The sequence below is a fragment of the Thamnophis sirtalis genome, unplaced genomic scaffold (genome assembly GCF_051295495.1).
Source record: "Thamnophis sirtalis isolate CommonGarterSnake01/CBP01778 unplaced genomic scaffold, rThaSir2_p1.2 scaffold_9, whole genome shotgun sequence".
Taxonomy (NCBI): domain Eukaryota; kingdom Metazoa; phylum Chordata; class Lepidosauria; order Squamata; family Natricidae; genus Thamnophis; species Thamnophis sirtalis.
In genome coordinates this window covers 45,569,093-45,590,577 of record NW_028261389.1, presented here as the reverse complement: position 1 = coordinate 45,590,577, position 21,485 = coordinate 45,569,093, and the positions used below count along the sequence as shown (strand labels likewise).

The 21,485-nt window shown below is 35.4% G+C and overlaps 1 protein-coding gene across 1 annotated transcript; it reads left to right on the top strand.

Annotated features, from left to right (window-relative positions):
- Nucleotides 1-2,339: 2,339 nt before the first annotated feature.
- Nucleotides 2,340-14,253, top strand: RAB21 (RAB21, member RAS oncogene family). Its single transcript, XM_014057200.2, has 7 exons — nt 2,340-2,943; nt 6,805-6,864; nt 6,978-7,085; nt 7,655-7,718; nt 8,480-8,534; nt 9,962-10,050; nt 12,478-14,253. The coding sequence occupies exons 1-7, from the start codon at nt 2,761-2,763 to the stop codon at nt 12,615-12,617; spliced, it is 699 nt and encodes a 232-aa protein (XP_013912675.1). The 5' UTR covers nt 2,340-2,760; the 3' UTR covers nt 12,618-14,253.
- The last annotated feature ends 7,232 nt before the right edge of the window (nt 14,254-21,485 follow it).

The window sequence follows — 21,485 nt, the reverse complement described above, 5'->3', positions numbered from 1 at the left end:
ATTTCATAGCTAAAAGATGTGACAATAAGAAATTCTAACATACCATATTTCTGGTGCAAGATGAGAGACCGTTTCTGCCTAAGCTTAGGCAGCTCTAAATCTCCTTTTAGGGAAACAGATTTTTTTCACAGAAATAGATTTACCTTGTCAAAGGTATGTCTCGCTCAAGTCAAGTTCCTCTCCAGGTAATTACAAATCTAAATCCAATCCGTGATATTATCTAGCTATTAATATATTATGTTGATAGCTGTAGAGCTTTGCTGACACTCATAACCTAGCCTACAGCTTTGGGAATTTGAATTAAATCTTTCATCCAAGTACTAACCAGTCTGACTCAATTTTCAAGATAATTCAAGGCTGCGCAGCTGCTACTCTTTGATGATGCCTTGATTTACCATGATCTGAAGATTAATATGGACAGATATTATTATCATGAGGTCATGAGTTCTTGTCATAAGTGCTCTTTCTATAAAAGTTCCTATAGCAATTCATCTGAAATTAGAACTTTTCACCTTGAAAACACTTCTCTTTTCCTTCAAAGACTTTCTTCAAAGCACATTGGAAGGAACTAGAAAATTAACTACCCTAAATTTCACAATGTAATATTTAACAAGCCTTAGTCTGAAATCTGTGAACAATTTAAAACTATGTTGTGGCCAACTCACTTTTGATAACTTCTTTGCTTTGCTTTTGACCTCTTATTTGGAATTCCTAGTTTTGTAAGAGCTGTATTTCCATTTGGAAAAAAATTAAAGACATGTACAATTTAAACTTAATTTAAGCTAAACTTAAGTTTAGCACTGCATCATGTGAAAAGCCATTATGATTTATTCAACCAACACAATTAAAACAAGTCACTTAGTCTGCATGAAATCACAATAGAATGGAACACCATAGCTACTAAATTCAGCTTATTGCACTATGTGCAGCATCAGAAATATATAAAAATGCTTTCCAAAGTTACATGGGCATAATTGAAGGCAAAGGTAAAGCTATAAATCAATTGACTTTCATATTGTATCTAATTACATTATTTAAAAGTCACTCCTAAAAATAGAGCCTTTGTCATCCTAGCTGGATCATAAATTTCATTTTAAAGTACAGATGCAAATAGATAAATGTACATATTTTAAAAATGTGTGCAAATTAATCTAAGTAATAGCATGAAATGTACTAGAAGGGTAAGCATCAAGGCTGACAGTGTTTGATGTATACAAATCTTGCAACCATCCTTGAATTAAAACATTCTAATCAACATAAAAACTTTAAAAATAGCTTTCTTTATATAAGAACTTCTCAGGAATCTGTAGGGACATATCAGATGTCGGTAGCTATGATTATCTTAGGAAATGTGTGAAAAATTGATGGTTTGGAACAAATTTTTTAATATTTCATGCTGCCTGGAAAACTTCACAAAAAAGCAATCTAGAAACCAGTCTAAACCACTTGGGGGGAAATCTAATTTTAAATAATTACATTGCTCAATCGCTAAATGCATTTATACAGAGACAAAGATAGTAGTTTGCTGAATAAACCACAAGATTTAATTGTATATTTTTCCTAAGCAGACAGAATATGTATATGCAAGTTCAGGTTTTACATGCAACAGAGTGGCAGCTGGACTTCACAGGATAACAGCATCAGGTTGATAATGACAGCTGGCAGCCTAGATTTTCCTCATACTTTCTGGTTTCATATTTTTGTTGTTTGCATCAGGTTGGTAGAAACAGTAGGTTAGGAACATATATAATCTTCGACATGATCCTATGATTTTCACATTATCTAAATTGCTTTTTGAAAATCTTTAATGTAAACAGGAAATATGTGGTCACCTTTCTTGCCACCAGATGGATAGCCCCTTCCATAACAAATTACAAGGCATGGTGTACGAGTTCTTATAACGCTAAATGAACTATCAACTATCAATAATCTGCATTTTATCAGTGACCGTTTTTAAACGGCTACTTATAAATCAGCACTAATTTCTTCCGTTTTACTTCCTTGGGCTTCAATCTTTACTCCCCCGTTCGTTGTTCCGGAGTCTAGGCGCACGCAGTCCTTTAGGGTTACTACACTCTCCTCCGTCTGATTTAACTACAACACGTTTATGAGCCTTGAAGGGACCCAAAAATTCTTCATGCAGTTATAGACGGTACCAAGGCCTTCCCTGTAGAAAAAATATGAGTGACACAGGCCCCGTCCCCAACGGCACCATCGCGTCCACTTACAAGACATCACACGTTCACTACGTCATCTCCACCCGGCCTAGTTTACCTTGGCAACTTTAAGACCTGTGGACTTCAACTCCCAGCTTTGCTGGCTGAGGAACTCTGGGAGTTGAAGTCCACAGGTCTTAAAGTTGCCAAGGTTGGAGACCACTGGTTTAAGGGACTCTGGGTTTTTCGGGCGGAGCTTCGGGAGGCCGAAACGTCGCTGGCGACGGCGTGTCGCGTGACTGTCCGTCGAATGACGTAGGAGGAGGAAGAAGAAGACGCCATTAGAAAAGAGGCTGAGCGAGACACCCCGGTGCGGGAGGAGGGTGGCTCGGAGTTCCTCTCTCCTTTCCGCCCCGCTTCCGTCTCTCCTGTGGTTCGCTTCCCCTGGCGGTCTTCCTCCGCGCGGCCTCCTTTCCTCCTCCCCTACCCCCCGCTCCCCTTTTACGGTTCTCTTGGACTCTGCTCGGCGTCCCGTATCAGAGCGGAGCGGGCTTGGGCGGTTTGCCGATGTGAGGCCGCGGGAGCGGCGGCCACTTCGCTGCGGATGGCGACGGCAGCGGCCACTTCGGGCGCGGTAGGCGGCGGCGCTGCTGCCGTTGCTGCCGCTGGCGGGCGAAGTTTCTCCTTCAAGGTGGTCCTGCTCGGGGAAGGCTGCGTGGGGAAGACCTCTCTGGTCCTCCGTTACTGTGAGAACAAGTTCAATGACAAGCATATCACCACTCTGCAGGTAGGCCGGGAGGCTGCAGGAGGCCGCTCGCCAGCTTCGGGCAGGGGTGAAACTCGGCTTCATTAAGATGGGTTCGTTTCTCCTATCGCACTCGGTCCTTTTGAAGAGGGGACGGCAGTAGGTCCCCGAGCTGCTCCCCCCCAGTCCCCTAATCCGAACAGCGAGAGATTGAAGCGCTTCGAAATTTCCAGCCCGGACCACGCACTCTTTCCAGAAAAGTAGCCATTAATGTTTATCAAACCCACCTTTATTGGAGATAAATAAAATTGATTGTGTCAGATAACATGGAAACCCAAAACAGGTAGTAGGAAAAGCTGAAAAAAATAGGTAACATCGGTTCTAGTTTACGAATGCTGCAGTAAACTGACTACCGTTTCTCTGGAATTTGAACATATTGGGTATTTTAATGTATGCATAAACCAAAGCCTGCTCAATGTTCTGATTTTCACCCCTAGTATTGTTTCATAAGTAAGTCCCTATGTATAGGTTTACTACTGTAGAAGCCCAAACTTTAGAAGGACGGTATCATTAAAATAGTTGTTGCATAAAGAGTTTTGCAAACTGATATTTCTGAAACACTGTAATTCTTGAATTAAGATAGAAATGATAGGTATTGAGAATAGAAGTAAATTGAAGTGGCTGTGTGGCCTTCTTGCTGTTTAGAACTACAGTATGCAATGTTAGATCAGCAGGAATTAATAAAACGTAATTGTAGAAATTATTTTATTTTTCAAAATTGCAGAAATCTCTAAAACAGCTTGGTTGTTTATTATTTTTTCTTTCAAGAATTTCACATGATTATCAGATGTTCTGGATAAAAATGATCATACCCTGTAATTATATTTCTCTGACATTAACAAGACTTAAAAAAAACATGTTTATCTATTTACTTTCCACTGACCACTATGCAAACTAGTTAGTAAACATGCTGATTTATATATAGTAAAATCTTAAATGGTTCTGTAATTTGAAACTCTTGTTGATACAGTTCATTTGCTTTGCCCATACTTTTTAGAGAATAGTAATGGAATAGTTTGTCAGATCCAGTGTATAGTCACATGCAGGACTGAAATAGACTCCGAATAATTCAGATTACAGAAGGATATATTTGTAATGATGTCTCTCCAAGGATACAAATAAGACCATCAAAGGAAGCTGAGTTTCCATAAACGTCTATAACTAAACGATTAAGTTTAACTTTCATTATCAGCTGTTAGAGTCCACCTGATTCTTCAAAGTAATAGATTTCTTCCATACCAAAATTCTATGTTCCATCTAAATGTCTGTTTAACATGGCTTTAAGGATAATTATATTGAGTTTATTAATTACAATACAGTACAGCAGTGCTGAGCCTTTTGCTTTCTAAAACAAACATGCAAGAGAATATATTACATCTTTGCAAACAATTATTGCAATTGTTTCTGTCTACAGTACAGAAAAACACTATTCCCATTATATTATGTTCATTAATAAATCACAGGTTTGTTTCTTAGTATATATAGTATACCAGTACTTTTTTTTTAATAAAGAGTTTAAACAAATCTGCTAGACTTGTTAGGTAGATTCTTGGGATTTCCCTTTTATCAATATTAGTTGAGTGAATAGAAACTTTATGCACTTGCATGTTAGAATTGTTCTCTTGTGCTAATGACCACTATAGTGGGAACCTAGCGGTCTGCAGCTAAGAATTAGTTACTGGAAGGCAATCCATGCTGGATATGATACTAGTTAAGGATTTCTTTTAAAATTCACAATTTTAATTGTAACTTCCTCTAAAGATTAAATTTGTTGTTCTTTAACATCCTGCTCTTTCTCAAAGAAACCCCAGGAGATTTACATAATTCTTTGTTTCCATTCCACACCAGTTTTATTGCAACACTCCTACAAAACAAGTTATGTCTTAAAGCAGTCAGTTTTATTTTGTTTTTTTAAAAAACTACTGTAATATAATCTAAAATGCAGTATTCTACAGTTCTATAAATCTATAAACAGATTATTTTACACAGTGATTAATTAACCTGTTATGAAATTGGTTATGAAGGTAGTGCTTGGCTTATAAGAGTTCATTTAGTGACTGTTCAAATTTACAACGACACTTTAAAAAGTGATTTGCGACTGTTTTTCACACTTACAACTATTGCAGTATTCCCATGGTCACAGGATTAAAATTCAGATATTTGGCAACTGGTCCATGTTTATGATGGTTGTGATCACCTTTTGTAACTTTCTGACAAGCAAAGTCAATGGGGAAGCCAGATTCACTTAACAGCACTGTTATTATTTTAACAATTGTAATGATTCACTTAATAACTGTGGCAAGAAAGGATATAAAATGAAGCAAATTCACTTAACTGTCTTACTTAGCAATTTAAATTTGGGTCTCATTTGTAATCATAAGTGAAGGACTACCGGCAATATGCTTAATGTAAATTGATAAGATTCAAAGTACTGGTGATTGAAACAAAGTTAATTTCTTAGATTTAAGACATTTTACATTCCTTTGAAGTGCCATCTAGAATATATTAGATTTCTCAGAATTGCTTTATTATAAACTGAAAAAAGATGTCCATCTTTATTCATTTAAATGCCTCAGACCAATAATGCATTGCAAGCTTTTGCCTTCTGATGTTAAAGAAAGAAGAGAGAACAAGAGGTTGGAGGATCTCATAATTAAAAGTTTTTCAAGCAGTCTGTTATCTGCCATTCATTTTATTGTTGGTTTGACATTGGTGTTGGGATAGGCAGGAGGTTCTCTTGTTGAGGAAATATCTTTACTTATGTCCCTTTTCTAAAATAATATGAACGCTTTGTTCCAAATCAGATTGATAGGCTGTTGTCTGATTAAATTGGGTTTAATCAGGTAGCCAGTTTTTATATCTTACAAAATCTGATTCAGAATGTTAAACTAATGAAACATTTCCCAGTTTTGAAATATCAGTTTATTCAAAGTTTGTTTTATTACTGTATAAACATGAAGTTTGAATACATTAAAGGTGACTCAAGGCAGTATATAGAATCAGTTAAAACACAATGTAACAATAAAAGAATTGAAAATAGTGTGGTATTTACAGTATTTACAGAACTTCAGATATGATCTCCAAAATGTTATTTAGAACAGAAGTAGTGTTCTCTGCAACACCTTAAAGCAACCACATCTTTTTCTGAGAAAGGGAGCTTGAAGGCAATTGTGCAATAATAGAAAAGAGTGAGATGTTTTAAGATGCTGCAAGTAGTGTTTTATTTGCGTTCCTTCATACTTCAAGGCATCTTTTGGAGTTTGAATCCAATATGCAGCACAGTCATATTCACTGGAAGAACGGTTTTATTCAGGAGTCTTTATTTCTTCTCCATTATCCAAAAGAAGAAGTACAAAATAGAGTTTGCAACACCATTATATGCATCACAGATAACAATAGCTCTTTCACTGTGTTGAAATTTCTTGAAGTATTTCTCTGAACTAATCCATAATTTTGCCAAAAACAGAAAATTTAATTGCCCAATTAATATTTTTCACCCCCGATCTTCATTTCCACAATAGACTTTCTTATAAATAACATTGTACAAATTGAAGAAAAGGAATAAAAAGTCATTAGTCAAAACTATAATATTGAAATAAATTAAAGGAATTGATGAAATCTTATTAAATACGAGAAAAATATAGGTAATTCTAACACCATTCAGATCCATTTTTTTTTATTCTTGCAAAGTATCATTTCTTCTACATCTATATATTAGTCATATTTTTATATAAATTAATATGACATGGGGTTGTTTTACTTTTATATTTACAAACCTCATTGAAATATTAGTATGAATTAGCAATCTAGGCATTAATTTTATGAGTGTTTTTCCACTTGCAGGCATCTTTTCTGACCAAGAAGCTAAATATTGGAGGAAAAAGAGTAAACCTTGCAATATGGGTAAGTGCTGTAATCATGTTGTCATATACTGCATTTAAATATCAAACTTTACTTAGGAAAACAATTTACTTTTTGAGTAGATTAAATAAGATCAGTATTTTTGTATCATGCAGGATACAGCTGGACAAGAAAGATTTCATGCACTAGGTCCTATTTACTACAGAGACTCTAATGGAGCTATTTTAGTTTATGATATAACAGATGAAGATTCTTTTCAAAAGGTAACTATACCATTTCCCTGTATCAAATAAGCAACCACAGGAAGTACATTTTTTTTCAAATTAAATTGCACTCATATTTTAGAAATAAGCTGATGGATAAACTTATCTCATTGGTATCTAAGTGGTATCAAGTGGTATCTAAATGGACATGCCCTGGAGGAATAGCATTAACTAGTGAAATAGTGCTCCTGGATTTCACTGCATGATTCTGAATGTATGCTGAAGGTTGTATTGGAGAAAAGGTGCAAAGGAAGTTCCATTTTATAAATAGAGTATCCCTATGTGTCAGTAATAGACTTAAAATCATTTTTAATGTACAATCCAGAAGTAAGTTCCATTAAATTAAATTCAGTAGGATTCACTTCCAATAAAGTGAACCAATACAACCAATTTCATTGTAGTTAAGTACAATGGCAATAAAGATTATACTTATACTTATAAAGCAGTTATAGGATGGCAATTCTTGTGAAGATTGAAAAGAGACTGGTATTTCTGATTGGTAATTTTAAAATAACTTTAAAAATTTAAAAACTGTAATATTGAAATACATTTTCTTGTTACTTTCATAGGTAAAAAACTGGGTAAAGGAATTAAGAAAAATGTTGGGAAATGAAATTTGCCTATGCATAGTTGGTAAGATTACATCTTAGTTTTCATTTTTAGTGGAATGTTGCATTTAAATGATTGTATAAAACCTATAAGTGCTTTTAAAAAACCATTTAATTTTGGTACTCATTGGCTTCAGTAAGAAAAATACTATTTGAGGATTGTAAAAGTAAACAGAAGGAAAAAATGGAAAGCAGAATGGCAGTAGCAAGAATATGAGAAAGTTTTTTGAAAAATTTCTGAATGTTTTTATATCCTTATTAGAGTTCTGACTCCATTTAGTTCTACACTAGATAATCTTTGTGAACAAGTTAATATAAAATTGCTTTAGAAAATAAGATTGAAAGGTTTCCTCCAAACTATACAAATTACTTGCCATTTTGGGAAGTTCTTTGGTATCTCAAATTAAGTTTAGCTGCAACTTATGTGTTTGAAATAACCGAAGCTTCCTGTTTAATTATACAAGCGAAATGTCTTTTAGAGATTAACTAAAGATTTCAGGATGGAGCAGGATTCTATCATGCTATTTAATACTTTCATGGTGAAGAATTACAAAAATGTTTCGGCGTGTTCTTTTGTATTCTTGCTGCTTAAGTTATAGTCTTGATAATGTGAAGTTGAGTTTGACAATTCTGGATACCTGAATGGATACAGATGTAGAAGAGTAAATGCCACTCATGCTAGAAACAATGAATACTAGAAGTCAGTTAGAAACATATTGTTGATATTAAGCAGATTGTATCTTCCTGATTTATTTTGTATATTAATGGAATCTGAATTCTTGATAGGTAACAAGATAGATTTGGAGAAGGAAAGACATGTGTCTATTCAAGAAGCAGAATCGTAAGTTTTTGACTCTTAATTTCAATACTACTTTGACGATGCCATCACATATAGAGCATACAGTAATCCTCATTTAGCAATTATTTAGACAGCAACCAATCACAGTTACAACAGTGATGAAATAGTAACTTTGTGACCAGTGCCCTTGCAGCATCTCTCTCTCACATGTTCATCATCACAATCCGTAACCTGTTGTCCTGTGCCTGACCTGATCCCCCCCCCTCAAAAAAAAAAAAAAAAGGCTGGAGAGATTGCCTAAAGGTGATATTGTCCTGAGTTGCATTTCTCTGCTGCACAGCCTATTCCTAAAAAGGCTTCAGCCACAAGTTAAGAAACCTAGCTTTGTGGTCTTAATTAGTTGATTAGAATGTTGGGTGAGCTTGCAGTTACTGCCTAAAATTGACAAGACCCTAATTAGTTTTACTCTAAAGGATTTAGTTTGCTTCCTAAATAGCATTTTAAGTAAACAATTAGCAGTAGCACATTTCTTTCACTGTGTACTTCCCATTGAGTACCTTATGACTCTCTTATAGTCCCTCCCTCTCCAAAGAATGTAAATACAAAAATAAATTCTGCTAAGTACCCCAACACTGGGGTGACTATTCAAAAGGATATCAGGGTGGGGAAAAGGCTATAAGAAATATCCTTTTGTCCAAGTTCTTCACAAGTTGAATTCTAGAAAGCTTCCCTACTGTTTGGCCTCATCTGGCTGTTTGTGGTTATATCCTTCAGACAATCTCATTTATTTTGGCCATGTCATGTGGGGGAATTCACTTATGTTAGGAAGAGTTAGCAGTAAAAAAGAAATCAGTCCTCCAAAAAACACAGTGGATGGACACCATCAAAGCTGACACCAGCAATTCAAAGAAGTAGTGCAAGATTGGCAGATATAGAGAGAACTGGCTCATAGAATCACCAAGATTCTGACATGACTGAATGGATTACATCATCATCATCATCAACCTTCTCTTTCTGACATTTTAAAGCACAGGAGAGGAAAGTGAAGTAAACTTGCAAAGCCAATCATGGTCATGTGATTTTTCACTTAGTGACTGCTTTGCTTAACAATGAGTTGCCAGTCCCAATTATAATTGATAAATGAGGACTACCTGTATACATATTTAAATAATGAAGTATTAAAACATTCTGTGCAATTAGTGTACTTAAAAACTATCTTTACTGCCTCAATTCTGCTGTTAATGTGATTTTTCTACTTAATTTAAATAGTCTGTATTCAGATCCAAATATATTACGATCAATGACCAGATGCAACTACAATTCAGCCACAATTTACAGGGAGGAAAACTATGGGATATTTTTGCTGTGAATTAGATGTATTAATATTTACACTGTATAATTTACTTACGATATAGAAAATGCATGCAATTGTAATTTTCAGTCACAAGATAAGGCATTTTTTCTTGCAGATATGCAGAATCAGTGGGAGCAAAACACTATCATACATCTGCCAAACAGAACAAAGGAATAGAAGAACTCTTTCTTGATTTGTGTAAACGTAGGTTTGTCTAATGTATGGGTTAATGTTTCTGTTATGAAAGCAAATGCCTCTTGAATGATGAGCTATTGTTTTATATCCAGTTTTATTTGCACTAGATTTAAGCTATGTAAGACAATTTGCATTACAAATTTCTAATTTTTTAAATTAACATTCTTAACATAAACAATTAACAAATCAATATTTAAACTTAAGGAAAAATAATTATAGAAACCAAAACCCAAAGAGAAAAGAAACAACTCCATACAAACTAAGAATGAAAAGAAAAAAATATATTTTATATTTTATACTTAACACGTCACTCATTGTTAATAAATACACTATTGTAAATAAACTACATAACATTATCATAAAATATCATAAACTTTCTGCCATAGTAACGCATATAGCTGCATTCTTTGATTAATAGAAAATATGTTTTCCAAAGGCAATCATACATTCCTCACAACCATTCCTTAACATTTGGAATAATACCACATTTCCAGTTTTTCAATAAGATACTTTTAGCCACTTCCCATTCTTTTTTTTTTAAATAGTCTTTATTGGTTATACATTTTTAATAAAACATACCAATACAGCTTTAAACATACAAACCCTCCCCTCCCTCCCCCCCCAGTTATTCACAGCCCAACGTTTTTTTCTTCCTCATTGTTTAGTCTCTAACCAGCATCTTCTTGTTACAAAATTGCACTTCCCATTCTTGATATAACCATAATTCCTGATCAACAGATTCCAAAGTCTTGATATTTTGTAATTTTATTTAAGCACATTAATGCAGAACCTGTCCACATTAGTATTCCGACATCACAAAGTGGTTATTAACTCTGAATATTTTAAAAGTAGTAATGTCATTGAATGTTAAAATAATGTTACTATTTAAAATTGAACTGCAAGCATTTATAAACTAATCTCAAATATATTTGTTATGTTATGTTCCGTTATATTCCGTTACATTACGTTACATGGGGATAGATAAAATAGTTCCTTGCTTAACTGTTGAGAATATTTGTATCTTCAGCAAAATGCATGTGCATTTTAAAAGATTTTAAAGGTACTGAATATTAATATAATTGGTTATGCCATTTTGACTTACTAAGTATTTCATACAGTATTATAAAAAATGTAGCTAAGGTTTTTTTGACCAGAACAATATATGGTGGGAGCTAATTTGTTTTGCAGCCTGCCATCATTCTGTTTACTATTTCTGTTCCTGTATTTTAAGTCAGGGGAGTGAGTTTGGTGGCTGCTAAGGAGATACTTAGGGGCTTATCTATAGTTGCAGGTATTCCATTGTCTGTTCCTGTTCAAGATTATTTCTATTTATAGGATTAATGATCCCATCTAAATGGCATATTTTTCCTATTTTCGTCTTTGTTTTCTACAGTAGTACAGGGTGAGGATAGTAGATTGAGCGGTAATTGTGAGAAAGACAATTGTAGATCAGGAATGGAACTACTTATTTGATTAAGGCTCATAATTTGTAGCATGAAACCATGCTTCCAGTAGCATGCACTTTGATTACTGGCTGCTATCCATCTTGGAACATGTGTTGGGATACTGTATAGAGAGGCAGAAATCACAGTTCTGCTAAAAAATGGACAAAATATAAGCTTAACCTGCTAAATTGACGCTTGACGTGTGATGTCATTTAAGGTATAGCCTCTTAATTCCATAAGAGAAGATGATGATTCAGTTCTTGCTTATTTCTACTGAAATGTTAATGCCTGATATGTAAACCTAGGACAGAAAAAAATACATATGACAGTAATATAAGGCTTCAAAATACAGTTCTGCAGAAGTTAAATCTAGTTAAATAATAAGCATTTCAAAAGAATGGCAGGGATGAGATACTGGCAATGCTGACATTTAAACTATAATATAGTTTATGGACCATAAATTGTTTTGTGGTGTTGCAGCTGTTCCTTCTTATTTTGCAGTAACCACATAGGAAGATGCACCAGGGAAATTGAAGACTACTGCTTATTACTAATACTGTGCATGCCCATTTATTAGCCGCATCAGAGTTCAGGAATCTCTTGGATACAGAAATATGGTGGTACCCATTAGCTAATGGGTTGCTGTAGAATAATCTGGGATGGTAATCACTGAAATAGAATGGTTATTACCTTGAAAAGTGATAAGCTCTCTGTAACAGTGACATATTCAAATTGATGTTAGATACTTATCTTTGCTATTTGATTCTTTGAAGACCATTTGTCTCTAATTTTAGTTCAGTAATACATGTGGGGTTTCAGATAATATTGGGCATTTAAAATTATGTTCTGTTTATAAATTAACTTATAAGTAATTTGTGTTTAAAGAATCTTTTACAAAATTTGCATATGTTACATTTGTATAAAATATGAGTTGCTTTTATGCTCAATGATTAGAAATTATCTAATGTAACACAATATTTTTGTATTGTAGGAATGATAGAAACTGCGCAAGTTGATGAGAGAGCACGAGGAAATGGTTCTAGTCAATCAGGAGCTGCAAGGCGGGGAGTACAAATAATTGATGATGAGCCAGCAGCTCAGAGTAGTGGAGGTTGCTGCTCCTCTGGATAATTGTACAAGAGACTGGGCTTCTTGCCCTTTAGTGAAGACTGCCACATTCAGAGTCTCATTCTTTCAGCGGAGAATTGGAATTAACAGTATTTAAAATCATTTGTAACAATTCAATACCATTAAGTGCTAAACTAGTGGAGTATGTGACCAGAGAATTGGCATTTTCTACAGTGATTAACAAAGCAAACCAATGGCCTTTTTACATATTTCTTTAATAATGAATAATATTGCATGTGAGAAGGACTTATGGCTTCATTTATATTTTAAATGAGATCATTATTTAATAACTTATACACCTTATTGGAATTAGACATTTTTGCAGCTCTTTGTATTTTGTGGTAGATCAAGCTGTATCTCTTCACAATTGCAAATCCATTTCTTTTTAATTAGCAGATATCTGGATACTATTTTTGCAGGGGTACCACTGATATATAACTGCTTGACTACTTTGATATATTCATCTTGTACTCCATGCTGGTAAAATAAATAATAAATTACACATTAAATATTTTATCTGCTTTTATAAGTGCAGGTGCAGAAATATGTACACAAGTCTTGTCAGTGATTGTGAGGTGAAAAACAGTTGGTGGGAAGATACAAGTTCTATTACTGCTGACTTTCTCTTTGATAGATTATGATAATTAGTTTTCCTTGCTCTAAACTTTACATACGTTTCTAAATATTTTTCTAGCAGCTATTGATCTATAACACTCTCAGTCCAAAAAATCTAGTTGGAATGTTGTGAACTGTTAATGTTTCTTTTTACTAATATAAGTTTGACATGGGTACAATACTCCTTATAACACACAAAAATTATATCTGTGAATAGGCCTTTTTTATTTGATCATCTCTAAGAAAGACCTGCTCATGAAGCTTCACTTGTCTTTATATTCTTGCTTCCTTATATATAGTGTTAAAAATGGAAATTAAAATAACTTGGCTGTGACACATAAAAATCCATTAAAATGGATATGAATTATTGAACTTTGAACAATTATTGAACTTTAAATCCAGTTTTTGAGAGCTTTGTTATTAAGTATGTCTAAGGTATTTTCTGAAAAAAAGAAAGAAATACAGGAATCATACCTGAAAGTATTTTTGTTTCAGAATAACATTGATACTGTTGAGTTCCTGAAGGAAATTCCACGTGGTTATTTGGTAAATGGGAGTATTTTGGCATGGAACATACATGATTTTGCTTCTAGAAATTTACTTGTTTTATTCTCACTTCACTTCACTTCAGATGGCTTGAATTTTCAGTACTATGATGAATATAATGAATATGCAAGCTCAAACAATGAACACTGGGAATTGGATACACATCCCATAAAGGTCACTTTCCAAATACTGACACAGACCCATTAAGAGTGGCATTTTAGAAAACACTGCATGCATTTATAATACTATTAAAGTTTATGTACAAAAATCAGTGGAAGTCAACAGGAAGAAATTAACTGTCACAGATAGCTGGGTAAATATATACATTATACTCTGTACCTTAACCCCTACTGAAACTGTAAATTAAACGATTTGTTAAAATACATATGTTCAAATAGCTTGGTTACTGTGACTTCTACCATGTGCTGCTGTATGCTACCCTATATTCATTAAATATATTTAGTATCTTCTTTTTACAGCTATTTGTCTGAACTGTGTTTGACATAGACAATTTTGAGTATCTGTTCAAAGGCAAAAACAATACTTTTACTTATTTTAGAAATAATGGTTTCATTTTTCATATTCATGACTCTAAAAATAATCCTTGGGTTTCCCCCCCTTCCTTGTTAAATATTGTCTTGGAATGAACCTTGGTGCATTATTGTAAAATAGGTTGTTGGATGATTCAGAGAGCATCCACTTATAAAATTCTTTAGTAAGTGAGCAGGATATTGCTGAAGTTTGAGGGGAGTTCCAGATTAAAATTGGTACCATTATCCTAGACAATAACACAATTTATGTAATGGAAATACTCTGGTTATACTTCTAAGTTGCTTAATTCATATTCCTCCTGATTCAATATGTGATAACCTGTTTTTTCTATAAAAAACACTATAGAAAGCTTTATAGAAAGAGACACAAAAAGTGAAAATAGGCCTTTTGCCAATTAGTCTTTGTAAAGCAGCAGATACTGCTTACCAATAGAAGCAAGCTGCAAGTTTACTTCTAAAAATCTTACTAGAGAATCATCTTTGAAACACAATCTACTTGGCATTCATGACCTAATTGTTTTTTATTTATTCAATTTCTATCTGTTTTATAGTGGCCATTTACGCATGCTTTTGAAGTATACAACTTTTAAGGCTATGATTTCTTTTACCTTTAAATCCACAATCCCTTATTTATGTTTCTGATATATGTGTAAGCTGGAAGACTAATGGAAGAATTTTGTATATTACTAAACAGATTTTACTGATATGTTAACTTTTCAATGGTTTTATAATTTATGTAGTGGATGCTATAGTCTTGAAAAAAGAATACACCCTCTTGTGAGTTCTATGGTTTTAGATATCAGGATATAGTAAAAAACATTTACCTAAAAGTAGGTAAATTCAACTTCAGATGTGCAACAACACATGACTTGTTACACAATGTCATCTATTTTATAAAAAGAAAACCAAAATGAAAAGGGCATGTGTGAAAAACTAAGTACATTTTATGATTCAATAACTTGTAGATCCACTTTTAGCAGCAACAACTTGGAAGTAATCATTTTCTGTACGTCTTTCACATAATTGTGGAGGAGGTTTGGCCCAATCTTCTTTACAACATTGCTTCAGTTCATTGAAGTTTGTGGGCATTTGCTTATGCACAGCTTTCTTGAGGTCCCACCACAGCATTTCAATTGGGTTGAGCTCTGGACTTTGAGCTTTTGCAACACATTGATTCTTTTCTTTTTCAGCCATTTTGTTCTAGATTTGCTGGTGCGCTTGGAATCATTGTTCTGCTGCATGACCCAAGGTCGGTTTAGCTGTCAGGCAGGTGGCCTCACATGTAACTTTAGAATACTTTGGTATACAGAGGAGTTAATGGTCGACTCAATAACTGCAAGATGCCCAGATCCTGTGGCTGCAAAACAAGTCCACCATCCACCATCCACTTTTGCTTGACAGTTGGTATGAGATGTTTGTGCTGATACACTGTGTTTGGTTTTCACCAAACATGGCATTGTACATTATGGCCATACATCTCCATATTGGTCTCATCTGTTCAAAGGACAGTGTTCCAGAAGTCTTGTGATTTGTTCAGATGCAGCTTAGCAAACCTAAGCCCTGCTGTTATGTTCGTTTTAGAAGAGGTTTTCTCCTGGCAACCCTTCCAAACAAATCATACTTGTTTAGTCTTTTTCTAATTGTACTCTCATGAACTTCAACATTTAACATGCTAACTGGTGCCTGTAAAGTCAGCTGTAACACTTGTTGGGTTTTTTTTGCAATTTCTATGAGCATTTTTTGCAATTTCTATGAGCATTGCCCAGTCTGACTGTGAAGTTTTTGGGATATCCACTCCTGGGAAGATTGGCAACTGTCTTCATTGTTTTCCACTTGTGAATAATCTTCGTCACTGTAAAATGATGGACTTTAAATTCTTTGGAAATGATCTTATAACCCTTCCCAGATTGACATGCAGCAACAATTGCTTCTCTAAGATCATTGCTGATGTCTGTCATCTTTGACATTGTGTTAATACACAATGCTGGAGACCAGCAAACTCCTAAAACTTCAGCTTTCATAGAGGTAGTCGCACTTGCTGATGATCAATTGATCAAGGGCACTTGATTAGCAACACCTGGCTATTTAATTTCTTATCTATGGAAGCAGTAAGACTGCACTCAGTTTTTTCACATATGCTTCTCCAGTTTGGCTTTCTTTTTGTAAAATAAATTATGACGGTGTAATATGTTGTACATTGTTGTTCATCTGAGGTTGCATTTCCCCACTTTTAAGAACTGCTAAGGGCCAGATGATTTTTACTATATCCTGCTATATAAAACCACATAACTCCAAGAGGATATACTTTTTCACATGACTCTATTATGGAATGTTTCTGAAGTAAGTTAAATTTTTATTCAAATAAATGCATTTCTAAGAAGCAGAGAGCACTAAGAGTTGCTTTTAGATTTAATTCTTCATGTAAATTATAGGAGGGATTAGTTAAGAGATTAGGGTAGAATGATTTAATCACTGTCCTTTAACAGATTGTGGTTCATGGGTAATACAAAAACTGCCACTTCTACCCTCCAGCATCTGTGGCCAAAGTTGGTCACTTTATTCCATGTAACAAACCTAATATAGGTAGTCCTCAGTTTATGATTGTAATTGAGTCTGGAATTAGCTTTGCAAGTAAATGCCGTTGTTAAACAGGCTACCATTTGACCAGGCCTGATTTTACATTTTTTTGTGGTGACCAGTAAGCAAACCTATATCCAATGAGCCTTTTTGGCTAGAAATCAAAAGTAAAAACTGGAAAATGGCAAAAAAGTACAAAATGATCATATGACTGGGGCGTTGCAAATGGCTGTAAAAGTGAGCCAATTGTCAAGTGCCCAAAGTGCAAACATATGACCATGGGAGAGTATGTAACCATAATAACTTCAAAATCGGATAGTAAGTACTTTTCGTGGGGCCTTTCCTTTCATTGTAAATAAGGACTGCCTGTAAGAATTTGCTTTTAAGATATTGGTCCATAATGCAGAATTGCTAGTTGGTCCAATACAGTTTTAGATGTTCCATTATTGGGAACATTTTACATAATATTGAGCACCTATTTAAAAAGCATTGAAACATTCCATTTAAGATAAGCTTCATTTCATTAGGAATTGTATAGTTGTATTAGATTATAAATATTAATAAAAAAGATAGATATTGTATAGTATATAACATTCTTGCCAGAGCTTCTGCTTACCGAGCAGTTCAAAAGCATGCAAAGACAAGTAGATAAATAGGTACCACTTCACTGGGAAGGTAACAGTGTTCCCTGCATATGCTGGTCCTATGGCCACGGAAGCATCTCCAGACAACGCTGGCTCTCTCAGATAAGAAACACATGACCATTACCTCCTAGAGTCGGACCCGACTGGACAAAATAAACCTTTACCGTTATATTTAATTGCATAGTTAGATCATTATGATTGAGTGTGAGTTTCATTGTGGTTTATTCATTAAGGCACTACATTTATTCAATATACTGAATATATAAATATATCCTTTATTTCCAAAATGGTTTTGGAACGTACAGATATACTTTAAGCAGACTAAAAAGTAGGTGCCACAAGCAGCTTTTGTCTTCTCCCCCCCCCCCCCCCAATCCTCCAATACAGTGGCAGAGAGCATTCTGGGAACTATAACAATAAGTAGGAAATAATCCATAATTAATAGGTGTGCTACACCCCAGGAACTATTTTGTAACATCCATGGAATGTTAATTTTTTAAATACCTACAGATCTGAAAGTTTGATGATCATTGGAGTAAAATATTTTTGGCTGGAATTGAAGATCATGGTAAGCTAAAACCAAACATGGTATATTATGGTATATAGCATGTTCTGTCAATTCAGATGCTGTAATATTCTTTCAGTGAACTTATATGTTTTTATTTATGCACTTCCTAAGTACAGTAACTTAATTCATATCAGAAAAGCTAAAAATTCACATTTTGATTTAACGATAAAATTAAAATTCAAAATTAGTCAATAAAATTATGCAGTGTCTCATATAACTGTAAATAGATGCTTTGTGAATTCATTGTAGAATGAAGATTGTTGGCCTATAGGGTCAAAGATCAGAGTGGTTTCATTTTTTTCTCAGGCTTAAAAAGTATTAAGAGGTATAGTTTTTCATGATCTAGCCTAAACCCTTCATTATTTTAGATTTATTAACATTTTCATCATCTGAATCCACAGAAAAGTATATCTCAAAGTTCCATCAAAATCTCAATAACGACCACCCCACCATCCATAGATTTGATCTATATTCAAAAAGGTTTCCCATAAAACTATTCTATGGATGTATAAGTCTGCTTCAGAAAAATTAGCAGCACAATTGAGACTCTTGAACATCAGATTTCAACCATCTACAATCTGAACAAACAAACAGGAGTATTTGACATACTACTATTACTTGATATGTTTCACATGTAAATTTCATCTGCGTAACCTATTTTTCCCTCCCACCACTTCATCCTAATTTAAGTTCCACATCAGTTTAGCTACTTCATGCATCAATATAAGCTCTACATCAGTGATGGTGAACTTTTTTGGCACTGAGTGCCCAAACTGGAACACACATGCGTGTCAGAGCGCTAGAAACCTGAACACCAACTGGCTGGTGCGCATGTGCATGCTGGAAACCAGAAGAGCAGCTGGTGATGGCGCGCATGCTCACAGAGGACTCTGCATGCCACCTAGACTAACGCTGCGGCCAGCTTGGCTTGGCCAACTCACCATTAACAAGTCACCATTGCCAAGTTGCGACAGGACAACTCCACTTGGCCAACTCAAATTGTCCATGGGACAACTTGCCACAGATGGCTGGAGTAGTGGTGGGTTGTGGGCGGTATGCCCCGGTACAGGTGTACAGGTGCTTGCTGGGAGCTTTGGTGCTTCGGAGGGCCCACCCGCCCGCCTGTGTTCCTGAGCTATATTTGACCCAACCAGGCCATTAGCACACATGCATGCAGTGTACGGCTCTTGTGTGATGCTCCGCTGAGCAGCTGGAACATCATGGGCAGTGGGTGCGCATGCATGCACAGCACACATGCATGTGGTGGACACCCAGCCCTGTCACAATGTACTGGTTGCAACGTGATCTGGAACCCACCACTGGGCTGGAGGTAGAGCCAAGTGGGTGAGTGGGCAGGTGGCAGATCTCAGTATGGTAGCCAGGGGCTTTCCGCCATCATGGCAACCTAGACTAACTTGCTGTACCAGCTCGGCTTGACCAACTCACCATTAAAAAGTCACCATTGCCAAGCCCCCAACCTCTTTGGCCCAGAGTTTGGTTCAGCTGCAGTGGCAGCATTGGGGTGTGTGAAAATGGGTACTTCTCACCACTGCCACCTCCCTGCCACCCACTGCCTCTGCTATTTCTGGTCTCTTCTGCTCAGAACTTGGCATGGCAGCAGGGTTGGCAGCAGTAGGGGGTGTGAAAATGGGAAGCCCCTGGCCACTGCCACTCTACCCATCCACCTGCTCACCCGGCTCTCTAACAGTCCACTGACAAGCAGACTTTGGACAAATGGAGGCAACTCTGTACCACTGTTATCCTGCCAAGAGTGGTTGGCCTATCAAAATCAAACCAAGAGCAAGACATGTAATACTCTGGGAGGTTACCAAAAAAACACACAAAAACCCTGCTTATGCATTGGTATCAGTGTTCAGAGACTGCCATCATAACACTGAAAAGATGTGTATTGTCCCAAAGGTGGCAACTGGACTTTCTGGTTTTTCTTTGAAGATGAAGAAGCTTCTCATCCACGAAGCTTCTTCAGGTTTTGGAGGAGAAGCAAAACATCTTCAAAAAAACCCCAGAAAGTCCGGTTGCTTCTTGAAAAAAAAGCACCTTTGAGACAACCGCGACCTGGACGACTTAGAATCTCCATAGACAATGTTGTACATTGCAGGGTTGCAAGGACAAAGCCAATACTCTCCAAAGAAAACAACAACAACGAAGTACTGCTCATCATCAAGCTGCTCATTTTTAGCTTGTAAAAGAGCACATGGATAAGCCTAGGCTATTGGAAGAATATTCTATGGATGGATCACACCAAAAGAGATTATTTTACTTGAATGAAAAACTTTGGTGGTTGTATCATGGTTTGGGTCAGTTTTGCTGTCCCTGAACCAGGATGATTTGCTATCATTTATGGAACAGCAAATTCTGAATTGTACCAGCAAATTTTACAGGAACATCAGGATGATGTCCATGAACTGAAGTTCAAGAGAATGTGGGTTATGTGGCAAAACACCCAAAAACACATAAGTCGTAACAACCAAGAATGTTTAAAGCAGGAGAAACATAATTTTTTGGAATGGCCAGGTCTAAGTCGTAACCTTAATCAACAGAAATATTATGGAAGCATCTGAAGTGGGCAGTTCATGCAAAGAAGCCCACTAATATTGCTGAGTTGAAGCTGTTTTGTAAGGAGGAATGAGCCAAAATTCTTCCAAATTGATTAGTAAGTCTAATCAACAGTTATTGGAAACATTTAGTTGCACTTATTGCTGCCCAAAAGGGGCATATCAGGAACTGAAAGGTCAACATACTTTTGCCACACACAAAAGTGGATTTGGATCATCTTCAATAAATACATGGGCAAATATTATCTTTTTGACTTATTTAATTGTATCTTCTTATCTAAGTTTAAGACATGTAGAGAACAGATAACCTTTTAGATCATTTATGCAAAAATAGTGAACATTCAAATGGGTTCACAAATTTTAAACACCACTGCATCTGCAATTTGCCTTTAAAAGGTATGACTTACAACATTTCTTGGATGGGGAGGCAATAATAGACATTGACAATTAGACTTTCTATTTATTCCTCAAAATATTTCAAATCACATGCTCTGTACAATATTGCAAATTCTGTCATTTGGAATTCTGAAGAAGAATTGATATTGTTAGCATACATGGCAACTCTTCCCTTTTTATTATATTGTCAGATATGGGAAAAAGGTGACCCATGCATGATGTTGACAACACCAGAGTCTTACAGGCTGCTATGCTTGTGTTCCTTTTGAATATTTTTCAACTGCTGTATTCCAAATAAGGGAGATGTGCTCAGATCTGTTATATTTTTAAATCATATTTCCTCTTGCGCTAAGAGCTCAAGCTCATCTTTATGAATATAAATGCATATATAATAAAAG